Genomic DNA, 14,830 nt, shown 5'->3' on the forward strand with positions numbered 1-14,830 from the left:
GGACTGTGACTACGAACAAGTAGACTGGTATAATAGGATGATTGGTCAGGGCAATTCCCTCTTTTCTTCTTCAATTCTCGCGGCACGCAATGAACCGGACTCTCGTTGCAACGTTCAACGAGCCATCGGTCGTTTAATCTTATAAGCCAAGAATAATGCCTTCCTCCTACGACATAGACTAATTAGCAGTCACGAAAGAACGATCGGTTGTTCTCCTACGTTCTAATAGTAATTCGGCTATAATTCGTTTAAATTTATAAAATATTTTGTAATTTAAATTTTGAAATAAGTAGATTTCGAGATAAGGAGATTCTCATCTTCCTTGTCCTGTTATTTAAAACGTATAAAAACGCAACGTAACGTGTCCTTTTTGTTCGAATGATATCATTTTTCCTAAAACTACTCATGTTTATTTTATTTGTCTCGCGATTTTTTTTTTCGAGAGCGATCGATATCATTTCGTGGAAATATTTCGAAAAGAGAAGTTTTAATTTATTACTACTATTTGACCTTCACGTTCCTTTACGTTCGACGAATAATGCACGAAGGAATCTTTTCGCGACTTTAACAACACGACGATAAAATTAATGCAAACACTGTCGTCGACGTCTGGATTAATTTCTTAATTAGGTTCATATATTTTATAGCCTTATAAAATTTAAAATTATGACGACAACCTAATGAGTCTCCACTTTGGATTGTTTCTTGGATCTAATTGTAAGTAAAAAATAATAGCGTTTGATTCGAGAAGGCGCATACGAATTCGCCGTTGTGAAATCGATGCAGATTATACTTACGATGTTAACAAAATACATAAAACGTTTTCATTTAGAAATACTACAAGCGAAAGTATTTTTTCTAATGTTATTTACGTGCTTGTTCCTTCTCATTTAATTTCATGTTTTATCTATCTATTTATGCATTAAAACTATTAACGAAAGAGTTGTTTTGGAGTTTCTCTGGTTGTAAGAATATTTAATAGAATCGACGTTAAAGAAAAAAAAAAAAAAAAAAAACGAATAGGAAAGTTTCTCGTAAATACCATACGAAAAATGAAATTCGATCTAACAGAATATTTCCTTGTATGTGTCGACTTTGTCTGTTGTTGTCGTAGCGCTTTGTTACGGGACCACTTTTTGTTGACAAAAATCAACATGTAAAATAGAAAATACATGGTTGAAAGGTAGCTCTTGCATAACGATTGCGTCGATTAGAGATCATTCGATATGGTCGTTCTGAGATCATTTAATTAACGCCTAGGCGGATTGCGTGGTCTATACACGATTTGGAAGAATTAAAAAAATAGAAAGCGGGATTCAAAAAAAGTTTCCGTCTATAGATGTACGTATAGATCTATCTGTCTTCTCATCTCATTTGACTATTAAAAAAGATAACGTGTGAGATCGTAAAGACGAATCGTTAGAAATGGCAGTACGATTGATTTTACTTGTCTTCGATAATGGTCTAAAGTATAAATACAAAGTTATTGACTATTAATAAGAAATTAATTATATTCTTTTACCATATGGGCAATGAATCGAGAAATTTTGTTTTCGTTAGGCGAGTCTCCGACAAATTTATTAACTCAATAAATGAAATTAAAAAAACAATTTCGAACGGAACACAAGAATTCTACTCTTCTTTCGGCCTTGACTTTTCGACGAGAATTTCAACGACCACTATCCAAACGATGTCATAAAAGCTGAATTCAAGCGTTCGGATTAAATTGTTCGAACGATAGTAATAAGACGACTTTTAACATTTTTGGAAAATCATATCGTTCAATTTTATTCAAACAAGCTAATAAATAAGCTTGCATCAAATATAGCAGTTTATTTGAAACGACAATTTGTATGTCATTTATCACGTTAATGAAATATTTCAAGAAAAATACAAGTGACATTTTCACAATAAAAAGGCGGCCGGATTGATTATATTGTTTCTTAAAAAATTTTATTTTTCTATGGGGAGACAGAAGAAGCGGAGACAGGAGCCGAGAAAGTTGCTCGCGCGTGGACTCGATTGGAGACAGTGACATTGGTTAAACAACGCCGAGAGCTGTGTGATATTACGCAAGGTGAGCATTGTTTCATTGTAACGAGCCATCGTAATTAGCCTCATTACGTTTCTAATAACTGATATTACTTGGTGGATATATCTTTGATATCTTAGACCCATGGGGCACTAGTTTCATGAAATGAGCGTGCATTTAATGGATACGCTCTAATGATCGATGAAGATTCACGTTTCGCAAAAATGCGATTAGAACGCTCCATCTCTTATTATATTTTTTAATCGTTTACGCGAAAATATATAAAGTGGATTTCTTTGATCGAACATTTCTTTCAATAATTTTATAATCAATTGTTGATTATTCATTGAAATCAAGCGTATCGATAAAATGATCGTCAAAAATGAATCATATCAAGTTCGAAATCGACAGTACGTCCGCCTTAATCTCGTTTCGTTGTTGCGCAATCGACGAAGACGCCTTGGTTTCCCGTTACTTTCTTTTCTCTTGAAAATAACTTTCGCGGTCGATCGTAAGAATGCATATCCCTGTGTACCTGTTGAAATCAAAGAACGATTATTATTCGCTTCGAAATAAATGAAATTGACTTATTTCTTACTGCTTTGGTAGTTTCGATTATTTCTTAAGGAGATAAAAAAAAATGAAAAAGAAAAAAAAAACAGAAAAAAGTCAGCATCGGTTTCGAACGACGCACTAACGTCGATGTTCCTCGCGTGTATTCGTGAATGGTGAAAGTGGCTGGCTGCTGGCTGACCAGTCGGTTCATTGTGCGCGTTGCAGACGTTTCGCGGAAAGGATCGACTTCCCGGTCTTCCGATTACGCAAGTGGACGAACCAGTTTTGGGCCAGGTCGCAAAACTCTTCCTTTCTATTTGATGTCACCCTTCCTTTTTATTACGCTCGAAGGAACCTTAAGTACTTCGGTACCTTCTTTATTTTCATTTGTACATATTTCATCTACATATATTCGTATATCTTGTAGCTTATTTTTAATATCAATTTTATATAATTTGGAAATTACATTAAGAGTATGTACGATTTAACGATATTGGTAAGCTAATTTTGAATAAATAAATAATTACGTTATGATTATTTTATTGTAACCTTTTTCAAATTTCTTTTTATATTCGTTTCTTAATATGAATCGATTGGGCGATTTAATCAGACACCCAATAATGTGTTTCACGCGTATCAGTAAAATCGAAACTGCGAATAAGAGGAAATCTAGTAGACAACTATGGTTATTAAAAGAGAATTGGCTTGTTCTGCTCTGACGCCAATCACTCGAAAAATAGAACAGAGTTCTCATTTATCACGAACGTTCAATCAGTCGAGCAGTCATCCAACACGTTCGATCTAAGAACACTAACATATTACGTAAGTGTATGACCAAGACCGTACGTGGAATTGATTCAGTCATTAAACACGATGACGAAACATCATTTAGTTAATTGTATTATTTTAACGCATCGATGTGACATACTTTTCAACAAAACTTTCTCGACAATATAATCGATCATGATTCGTATCTGTTCATCATTTCAAAATAAGTAATCGAAGAAAACTTCGAATCACTTATGGACTGTAACGGGTCACTTTGAATCGTCGTGTTTACTCAACTTTATGAAAACACACGTATCTCCGACTTTCCTTGGCTACTTTTTCGACATTCCCGGGATGCTCGTCGTTTCCGCGTCTTTAAATTACGAAACTGGGCGAACCACTTTCTGGACATCTCTTCCTCGCTACAATTGCATTTCACCGCATGAAAGCAGCTATGGTCTCTCTGCGTCTCTCTCTTTCTTTTCTCATTCTCTTCCATCCCTCTTTGAGAAAGTAGTTGGATTTTAAACGCATGTAATTGCGAGAAAAAAAGTCATTCGAGCGAATGACAAAAAGTACGAGCGCGAATTTTATACTGACGAGATCAGATAACAGGTTCCTGTATGATTTTCTTGCAACGATTTCTATCAGCGGATTCGTAACTGCTTTTCCGATGTAATGATCGATGTAAGAATAACTTGATTGTATATTGTTAAAATTGTAAACAAATGAGACTCGTATAGATTCACGTAATTGCGAATCGAATGAAATTATTAATATAATAATTATGAGAAAGTCGATAATTTTATTCATGTTTTATCAACACTTAAATCAAGATAATGAAAAGTGCTGATTACAAATGATTACAGACATTGATTACGGATGAGCGTGGAACGCAATTTATAAGACTTATATCCTTGCGTGATACACACAAACATACATAAGTTCACATACGTTATATCAAAGAATTAAGTATTTCTATTTCTTTCCACCGAGTATTCGTTAAAGAAATATTAAACTTAATGATCAACGAAATTAACATTTCTTTTACACTGGACCCTTTGAACGAATCTTTTGATTTCAACTACTTTTTTCTCACTTTATAGTTCTTAGGCATATGCTTATCCATTTTTTGTAATGTTCGTAGTTCACATGTTTGTAGAATTCGTCGATTTCTTTTAATTGAGGAATATCGCAATTAAAAGAATGATCGTTGTTCCGAGTATCCGAGACGTTTCGAACATTGAAAATGCAGAGTTGTAATAGCCACTTCCGTAAACTTGTAGTCCGGCTGTTTCTATACTACGTTTGCAGTAATCGCCATCTGAAACAATAAATGAAAAACATAAATCTTTAGGAGTTTTTGTTCGCGCGATCGATTTAGACGGTTGTTAATCTATAGGATCAGGATTGTTTCAAAAAGATCTCCGGTCTCTAAAATTGCTCGTAATTTCGTAGTTCAGTAAATTGATCAGTTATAAAGATCGAAATATCTATTCGAATATCTATTAGATCATAGTTACTTATAGCAATATTAGATACGTTGATTTTTCTTAAATAGGGATTAAATAAATATTTATAATATCGAATACTCTAATCTACATACCAGTCTTGTTGGTTCATAGATTCAGATAATGTTCGGCTTGAGGGCCAAATGGGAGGCTCTACGAAACTTTGGAATTCGTGCAATCTAGATAAAGAAAAAGTCGAGGGGAAACGATAGAAGTCGCGGGATAAAGAGTCGAGTGGTACTCGCTTCTCGGCCTACTTCGATGTTACCGATTTACACAACGTATTCGTTTGAAGAAACTTTCCAAGTAAAATTCACGAGGTAAAAGAATCAAAAGGGTTCTTCGCGAAGTCGATCGATACGAGTCACGTACGCATCTGTACTTTCCATCGGAATCGCTTATGAGGAGACGGTCTTTTCATTTTTCTTTCGACATTCGATTTCAGTGAGTTTATATTCTCTTCGTATATATTGAAAATAGTTGGTATACGTTTATTTCTATACATACCGAATAAGAACACTCCGTAACGCGTTAATTATTTGTGATATCTTTAGCTCCATCCTTGGTCCAGTTTCCGTGAATATAAATTGTCGCTACTTCTATCGGAATTACCATTAGAAAATACTTAACTTCTAGGAGAGTAATATTTATGGCAGAGTAAATAGTGTGTTGTGTGTATAGTATGATAACCGCGAATAAAGGCTACTACACGGTATTCGGTTTACCATTCCTAGCATCTATGACTACAAAATCAAATTTAAAAGCTTTCCTTTAAAACAATTTTATCGATTTACTCTTTTGGAATGAGAAATTTGTAGGATTAAATATCAATATATACGAATGTTCTTGTTCCGTACAGCTGTATGGACGATCACAGATCTACGTAGAAGGGAAAAGGAGAAAGGAAAATCTACGCTTAGCATTCCAAGTCGAGGAGGAGCTCAGAAGCTCCGTTAGAATCGAGAGTGAACGCAATTTTGACGTTAGCTCACGTAAGAAAATACGGAAGAGGTGGGCGCGCGCGTCCGCAAGAGTTCTCCCGCCATTCACTCATTCGTTTTGTTGCAGATACATACATGCAAGAACGTCCGAGGTGCGTCACTGACTGAATTGCATGGATGGTTATGGGTTTTTAAGGTGCAACGTGCGATGGAAACGAGAGTGGAATCGTCGAACGTGTCTCACGACTGTGGTTTCCCTCCTTTTCTCTCTTTATCTCTCTCTCCCTCCCTCTCTCCCTCTCTCTCTCTCTCTCTCTCTCTCTCTTTTGCTCCATCTCCATCACTATCACACCTTCTTTCCTTCTCACACTCTTCTACTACCAGAGACTACTCCGATTTCGTAATTCTTCAATCCCACGGGTTCCAGAACTTTACGATCTGCTATCTAGATCGGTGACCGAGCTCGCGTTTCTATGTTTATGCGGAAATAAAATCGATCTGTTTCGTGTTTTTTTTCTTTTTTTGATCCCTGGCACGAATAAATTTCAAGTTTCTTTCTTAAAATTATGGAACATTGATCATTTTCGAAACTCGTGCAACGCTCCGCGTTAAAAATTTGACGGATAGTGCTAGTTACTCAAGTTCGAATTTGGTGAACGAGTGATCGCATAAGATGAGAAAGGTACACTAGCCCGTTAATTCTAATAATTTCAACGGTACGGTAGCATATCATAATTTAGTCGTGTGTGTCGTCACAAGAAGGAGTATTTGTAGCGTTAGCCGGTAAGTAGTACGTGGGAATCGCAACCTTCAATCTGTTACGGTAGGATATTGCATAATTTGTAACAAGTCACTGGTAGTGGCAGACACGTCACGAGGATTAGATTTGTACACTTTACGTGTAATAGTTAAAGGAAATATGGTTTGTAAACAAAATAAAAAATAAAAAAGATTAGGAAAAACATTGGATTAGCTTTGATTACGCGAAATAATTTTTTTTAGGAAAATTTTCTTACCGTAAGACCAACCAACAACCTCACCGGACCTCAGATTCTCTGTTCTCAACCAGTCTTCGAGTGGTCTGAAATATTCTCTTAAAGCGGATCCGTCCAATCTGTATTCTCCGATCGCTTGTGCGAGTGTTTCTTGCCATGGCATCGACGAGCCCTTTTCCATCAAATTTCTGTAATAAATGAATTTATTTCTTTAGAAATTCTCGATCAATTATGTCGATTTATATTTTCTAAAATGCATACCTTTTATATCACATGCATACACGAGTATATCTAGACATATCGACGAAATTTTTTCTTATATTCGGAGAGAACATTAATTACATACATTTTAAATAGTTTTTATATCGTTTGTAATTAATCGAAACTTTCCACATTCGATATTTTAATGGCACCTCTATATCGCTATAAAACTCGAGCCGTTTCTCAAGATAAAGAAGCGTCTATACGCGTACGCGGTTAGCTTTTTATCGAAAAAAAGTAAGAAAGGCGTTGTTCGCACACACTGTATAATTAGGCCCACCCGTGAGTAATTGGATCGAGTTACACCTACTTACCTAGCCGTGCGACGCAACAATGCGTAATTTTATAAGGAAAATCATCAGAGGTTTATATATGTATGTATAATATATAACGAATGAGCAACGAGTGAGCGTGTTTCATTGCGCCTTTCGTTTCGAATCACTCGCTTCGAGCCGTATGGTCGTTGAGAATCGTGCATACCCAATTAGGTTCGTGCGAATTCTATGCGTTAACAAAACAATTTTTGTTGTTAAATTAATCCCTTGAGATGGTTTCTTTCTTTATTCGTGATACCTTTGTAATCGACAAGCTAATAAATAAATTATACGATTACTTTTAAATGGAAATCTTTCTATCCATTTTTTTTATAACGTATATATTATATTATTCAATCGTACTCTTTTCTTTATTATAACTTCATTCATGGAAATATCTTCTTTCAAAATTTCCGATGTTCGTCGCTTATATTCGTCTAAAGAAGTGCGATGATGCGAAACACAGACACGACGTATCGCAGTTGGATCGAATATAAAAAAAAGTTAGAAAAATGAACGTCTCTTTGTTCAATTTTATTTGATAATACTCGACTACTTCGAGGAGTAAAAGCGATGAATTACGATACTACTGGACCGATTCAACGAGGGAGTCGTTTTCTGTTACGATGCGACGTCTGATTCCGTTGCTGTCAGCAGCGTGTGCACGCCTTCGTGTAATATAAACTTGCTTTCCTTGGAATTTCCTTGGAATTTCCCTCACGTCGACGTCTACCTCGTTAATAATTCTGTCTTTGCACGACCTCGAAATGTTTTGCTGAATATCGTAGCCTATTTTCGAGTATTCGATTAAAAGATATAATAAAAAAATTTCCTATTCGTATCGAAATGAAATAATTAGAAATTTGTCGATTCATATCTCCTGTTTCTATTAAGCGAGCATTTTCTTTTACGTAGAAACGTCGTTCGAAGTCATTCGAATAGAGTCATTCGAACGTAGTTTGAAACGTTTGAAATCGTTGCACAGTGCGCTGCCGAGAGAATGGTGCAATTTTACTCGATAAAGACGCTTTTTAAGAAGCCGCGAAAAGTGTAATTTCGTTCGGTAACGAGCTACGAAATAACAAACATTTCTAATTTCTATGCTTTTTGATGTTTGCTCTTGAGTATGGTTGAACAAATGAGAAACATTAAAAGTGTTAATATCGATGTTTCCTCGAGCTTTTACGATCTATCATTTTTTTTTTCTTTTGAAATGAAATATACGATTACATAAAACAACGATAAAAAATCGATATTATGTAAGAAATCTTTTTTTGTTATTTAGAGAGGAGAATTCTAAACTTTTTTGAAAAGTAAAGAAAATGACAATAATACAAAAGTCCTTTATCAATTTTAATTTCTTTTTAAAACGACGTATCGTAAGATCCGATTTAAAATATTGAAAACAAACAAAAAAGGAAAAAAAAATAAATTCGTCCATGCCTTCTCAAGTGACTTCCGGTTCTTGTGTGGAACGAAGAAAAAGAAAACAGGCAACTTTCTTCGTGGGAAACTGTTCGATTGGTAAAAAGGAATTCGGTATGTCGGGAAGGTTCCCCTCTCTTTCGTGAAACTAATTTATGTCGATCTCATAATTTCCGGTACTCGACGAGGAGTACGCTCGTGCCTCGCGCTCGTGCTCAAGCGCGCATGTTCTAGCGAAATCAGACACTTTCCTACCGTCGCAAGGATTTCGTAATGCGGGATGCTGAGAGCATGGCTCGTTATGCGTGTTTACTACGTCGCGTTGTGCTGTTAGCATCGATCTTACGAACGAATCTTTTCATTCCGTTACCATCGAGAAAGCTTCTACCGATTTGTAATATTTTTTGCAATTCAAAAGAGCTCCTTCCAAGATTTAATACAATTCTATAACCTAATTCTTTCTCTTGGTATTCATATATTTTAAATACATTTATGAATTCGCATATATATAATATTAATATCATATGATCCCTATTAGAAGATAACAAACGTTTAATTAAAAAATAAAACAATTACGTTCAATGTATCGAGGAGTTTATCGTTCCACTCGAGGTAGCTCGAAACAAAATCGTGTGCGTTCGTGCGCATGCTGTTACTTACGCAGTGAAAACGGAAGTGTAACCTGTAACAAACCACTTACATTCTACTCTCTCTCTCTCTCTTCCTCTTTCCTTCTCGCTCTTTTCGAATGTCTCGAGTTTCTTCGTCTTTTGCATGGATCGTTTTACACATATGGCGACACATAGAGCTTTTTTCTTCTTTTTTCTTCTTTTTCCTTTGACGATCTTTCGAGAGTTATTTTCGTAATTTCGCGAGCTGCATCCCGCGTAAGACGAGAGTTCTAGATCGTTTTTCGATCAAAGAAAGTTAAGGCGATGCTTTGGAACAAGTATATATAGGCATTCGATCGATTCGTCTCTCCATATCTAGCTTTTTTCAAATTTCACTTACTTTATTCTTTATTCTATTTTTTTTTTTTTTAAATCGATGATCGATTGATTTATGTCTGTCTTTGTTTTTTCTCCAAAAAGAACAGATATATTCTTTTCATGACAATTTTGATTTATCGTTGAGAATGAATCGTATAAATAAATGATTATAATTATTTACTTACTTAACAGAACGATTGCTATATATATTTTCGGTATAACTTTCACGTCTTTCTTCGTATATTATTACTTCGATTTCATTTCGTTCTTTGATTTATCCACGTTGTACAAGATATCGCTATGTAACAAGATCACCTATAGAAAATGTTATGATGGGACTACGGTCCATCATTTCGATAGCTTCGTCGTTGTGACAAAAGTTGAAGGACGAGGGTTGCTGGCTATCCGCAGCGAAATTGCGAAATGAAATAAAGGTTTTCCTCTCGGTGACCCAGATAGACATCGAATACCGGAGATTGCCGACGAAGTAGGCGATCTGATCGATGATCGATCTGACGGTGATTATTGTGACTCTTCGATAGATTGGATTATACTTACACTATGTACTTTTCAATCTGTAACCTTGGCTGATTCACTTCCCGTTATTTGTAGAAATTGTATACATTTACCTATATGTATAATATAGTAATTAAGAAAAAGAACATTACCCTTCAAAGTATTTCGTAATTTCCTATGATTAATACTTTATATCAATTAATCGAGCAGATTCGCTCTAAAGCGAATAGCAGCGAGTTTTTATTCTTTTATAAATTATGAATCTTACGAATTTTAGAAGCGTTTCGAAAAATCGTCTTTTTCATTTATGTCATATCGAAAGAATGCCGTTCGATTTAGTTGTAATATGTAATAATGTGCAAAAGAAATGTCATCAGGGGGATGGGATGTTTGTTTATGACCAAATAAGAAAATTCTTTATGGACAAAATGCTGGTTTGTCGTATCCAATGAATTTTAACCTTGAATTTTAATGAAACTGAAATGTCAAGACCGGGCTAAAACGGTTGGCTAAACTAGATTCTGCCAATAATTTCGTGGCTTTAGCTAATTAAGGCAAGCAAAATTCACAGATAGCTGACATTTTAAAAATCGATTTACGGTAGGATAATAGATCAACGAGGATGAGAAATATTTATGGAAATGAGATGATCATGCTATGGATATTTAGATACGTGTTGTCTTGAAGAGATGAATTACTTAAAAAATATTCTACCGAAATTCACGATCTAATTTACAAAAATAATTATATATCAACATTTTGATTATATAATAAATGTACCAGAGTTAGAAAGTGTATCGGTGATAGATATCTTGATTTTATTTATTTTTTGATTTGACGATAAATAGCGGTATTCGGTCTAACGACTTTTTCTATTTTCTTTCTGCCTTTTTAATTTTTTTATTTACAGTCACACGATCGCGTACGGCAGCGGAGCGTGTAAATGAGAATGTTCGTTTTCCTCGTACTGAAATGCGCTCAATCCGAGCGGTTCCCGCGATTTATCGCTTTCCACTATCTTAGAAGGAACCAGTGAAGGTTCGAAGTTTCCAAGTAATGGACGTTGGGGATGGAAGAGACGGTATCATTGAACCGTTTCTTTCTCCGGTTTCCCTTCTCTCGCTTTGCCCATTGTCTTGTTTGTCACGATTCATATTCTTTCTTCTTCGTTCGTCCGCTCGGAGAGTTACACGAATGCGTTAGATAATTTTATCGACGCGGGATCGAGACACATAATAACAAGAACATTGCTTCATCGTACGGAAATATTCGATGTAAATTTGCCGGTTCCACAGGAATAAATAATATAGTGCTTTGTCTGAGAACTTCGATTACATAAAGAAAAAGTTTTGTGAATATGTTAGGTGACGTTTCAAACAAATGCCTGAGAATGAAACCGTAATAGAATTTTGTCCTATATCTAGAATGTATTTTTTAAACACATTTCAAAAAATGAAAAAAAAAATAGAAAGCAGAACCGAGGCTTCTTAATTTATAAGCGGGTCTGGCATCTTTCTCGTTTCGTACTTTCACGCGAATATTCACCACTTATTTCGTTTCTCAATTTCATCAGAATTTTTATATTATTCGTATAATATGAATATGAAACCGTACTTACCCGAGAAGTCTTCCAGCTTCGGGACTCCTATAAAAATCACATTTATGCAGTGGTCTTCGTGGATCCTCGGGGAATCTTTGACCCGCAGCTTGACATAGAGCACGGTAAATTTGGAACTGAAGGATTCCAGCCACGAAATTTCTGTAAACATAAACAAAACGATGTATCGAAGGATACAAAAAAGCAATTTGAGTATAACACTTTCGAATGAAAACATATTATCGCTTACGAAGAGCATGAGATCACATAAATATAGATGTTATTATTATTTTTTGCAAATTTAATGTATAAACAATTTTAAAACTTTTGCAATAATGAAGTTTTTAATAAAAACAATAATTGTCAATGAATTCTAAGACCCAATGGTCTAACTTGAAACGTTTTCGTGGGCCTTGAAAAACGGTTTCCAAGGTCAGGGCCACTCTGTTCTCGGTCTCTTTTCGTCGAGTAATTCGATGCCATCGTCGATACTTATCTTCCTCTAATAGATTGACTCTACGATAGCAAGAGAGAAAGAGAGTGTCTATATGTGTCTATATACATGTGTTGTGAGATCGGGTCATCCTGAATACGAGCACGCGAAGACATCAGCGTTTCACCGAGATTCCTCATCGGCAGCGACCTTTACGTAATGGCGATGATGGTAGATCGAAATCGCGAATGTCGTTTCTACTTTCCACAGTTAAGGCATGATTTTACATGGGCAAGCGATCATTTTATTGCTCGAATATGCTGCGACTGATTTTAATTTTTTCTTTTTCTCTCTTTATTTTCCCTCCTCTTTAACATTCGGTGCATCTAAATTTTCGACAACGAGCAAGCTCACAATCTCATTGACTTTTACTTTCTTTGAGAATTAGGATATAGAAGTAGTTAATCAAGATTTTGAGTTCTGATTGGAAAAAATTAAAATCTAGTTATTGTTTTCTTTTTTTTGTATCTACATACAACATTATTACTTTTTCATGTAAAAAAATAAATAATTTGCGCTTTTTCGTGAACTTTGAAATGATACGGTCATGTTTTCATTTTAAATTATACACGATAGCAAATAATATCAAAAACGAAGCCGAGGGAGCGAAAATATGTCATTTAAAAGAATCAAGAATCGTTCGAACTTTTATCGATTGACCTTTCGCGAACGTGCTCATGCTCAAGAGAATGTAGGCGAGTGCACTCGAGGTATTGTAAAAACGATGAATTTGATTTGATCTTGATTTCCTCGAGGGAAAGAAAATATAGCTGTCTCGTTTGTCTTACTATTAGATTGAGTTTACATGCATCAATGAGTTCGAGATCTTCGTCGTGAATGGCGAACCGTGATTCATCCATTTACATCGATGATCCGGCTCCATTCACGGTTGGAAATCGACTAGAAAAATTATTGGATCGTCGATGATTCGTCTACGTTCTTTCGTGCTCAAGCGATCTCACGATTTCAAATAAATGCGTGCTTGCCAGCTCTAAGGAGGATGTTTCTCGAGTTATATTGATATTTTTTACATGTTATATATATATTTTACATCGTTGCTTTTTACGCCTTGTAAACATTGCGAAAGTCGGTTGCGTAAAGTTCGAGAATTTTGCCAGTTGTACGATTCTAAACGCGGAAGTCGTTTAACGTGGCTGGCAAATTTGTAATAGAAAAGGAAGAACGTCTAAACAGGAAAATAATGTGCTGAAATGAAATGGTAAATGGGAATGCAGGAATTAGCAGGACCGTTCCGGTTCTTCTGTTAATCATATTAAAGTTTCTACGGCGAAAGGATTGGATCGTCCAATAAGTTTTTTGCATGCATATACACAAGTATCTACAAATAGAGTAATAGTTGCTACGTAATTACGTAGTATAATCGTAAAAGGGGCGATCATAGAATATCGGTAAATTCTGATAAAGAAAAAATTTTCCTCGAACCTTTTCGAATACGACTTATTCATAACTCTCGTTCTCATATAAGAAAGAAATAAAAGCATATCTCGCACGGTAGAGAATAAAATGGGGATCGCGAGGCTCGCCTCGTCGATCCGCGTGTCCCACGAAAGGGAGTAATGGTTTGTGTAGAGTTGCGATCGTAGAGAGATAAATTGTAGGTGAGCTTGTCCCGGGGTACGTAACGTGCCGTAACTATAGCGCGTACGATAGGAAAACGGATCGTGCTTCTGTCTAGAAATACGTAGATATATGTATCTATGTATCTGCGGTCTGAGTTAGACGAAGGAAGAAACGAAAACGAAACCGTGACAGAGAAAGGGAGAGGATGGTTGATGACGTGGGAGTCGATTCGTGCCGATCGTTGGACTCGTTTCATGCGATCGAGAGCTAAGAGAAAAATAAAGTTCTCTTTGAACATTTTGTTAGTACAACTGCTTCTTAGGTTACTGCTAATGCTACCTACATAACATTAACTTAGCTCTAGACTAGTTTTACAAAAGAAAATCGAATGTTTGCAATTTTTGGATGTTTAATTGTTTTTGATAATTACTTCAATCTTTTTGAAAATTTTCTTTCAGATTCAACGGATAATGTGGGAAGATTTCATCTGCTTAAAGATATGACAGTTAGCTCGAATTATCGAATACTTTTGTAGCGAGTAAACGAAGAAAAGAAAGAATGATCGAAGGAAGGAAGTAGAGGAAAAAGTCACGTTGACAACAGAGCCCAGACTTTCGCTTTTTTTTCGTAAAAAATTCTTTGAATCAAACACGTCGTACTTACTACGAATCGGTGAGATCAAAGACATCTGTGCAAAGCTTTCAATTTTTTGATTGTTATCGTCAAATGTATACCTCCTTCCCTCTGGAAAGTGTCTTTTACTGGAACTTGTATTATTGCTCAAGAATTACCATATCCACGTAACGAGATCCATTGATTCTATTTATGTGCGATGACTACAGCTCTACGATT

The 14,830-nt window shown here is 35.6% G+C and overlaps 1 protein-coding gene and 1 long non-coding RNA gene across 4 annotated transcripts in view; one reads left to right on the forward strand and one right to left on the reverse strand.

Moving 5' to 3' along the window:
• The first annotated feature begins 1,929 nt into the window (after nt 1-1,929).
• On the forward strand, nt 1,930-6,917 carry LOC127073017 (uncharacterized). Its single transcript, XR_007785645.1, has 4 exons — nt 1,930-2,077; nt 5,726-5,858; nt 5,935-6,489; nt 6,810-6,917. It is a non-coding gene; the product is annotated as an uncharacterized LOC127073017 (long non-coding RNA).
• The window catches only part of LOC127072993 (angiotensin-converting enzyme), a 32,597-nt gene continuing 20,526 nt past the window's right edge, over nt 2,760-14,830 (reverse strand). For 2 of the 3 annotated variants that reach the window (XM_051013951.1, XM_051013949.1), the window contains 3 exons: nt 11,926-12,066; nt 6,824-6,990; nt 2,761-4,679 (listed from right to left, as the gene is read on the reverse strand). In XM_051013951.1, the coding sequence (XP_050869908.1) occupies nt 4,534-4,679; nt 6,824-6,990; nt 11,926-12,066 (454 nt within the window). In that variant the 3' untranslated portion in view covers nt 2,761-4,533. Of the gene's footprint in view, nt 4,680-6,823; nt 6,991-11,925; nt 12,067-14,830 lie in introns of all 3 variants that reach the window. The other variant, XM_051013952.1, reaches the window with a different exon arrangement.

This window comes from Vespula vulgaris, chromosome 2, assembly GCF_905475345.1.
Source record: "Vespula vulgaris chromosome 2, iyVesVulg1.1, whole genome shotgun sequence".
NCBI classification, from domain to species: Eukaryota; Metazoa; Arthropoda; class Insecta; order Hymenoptera; family Vespidae; genus Vespula; species Vespula vulgaris.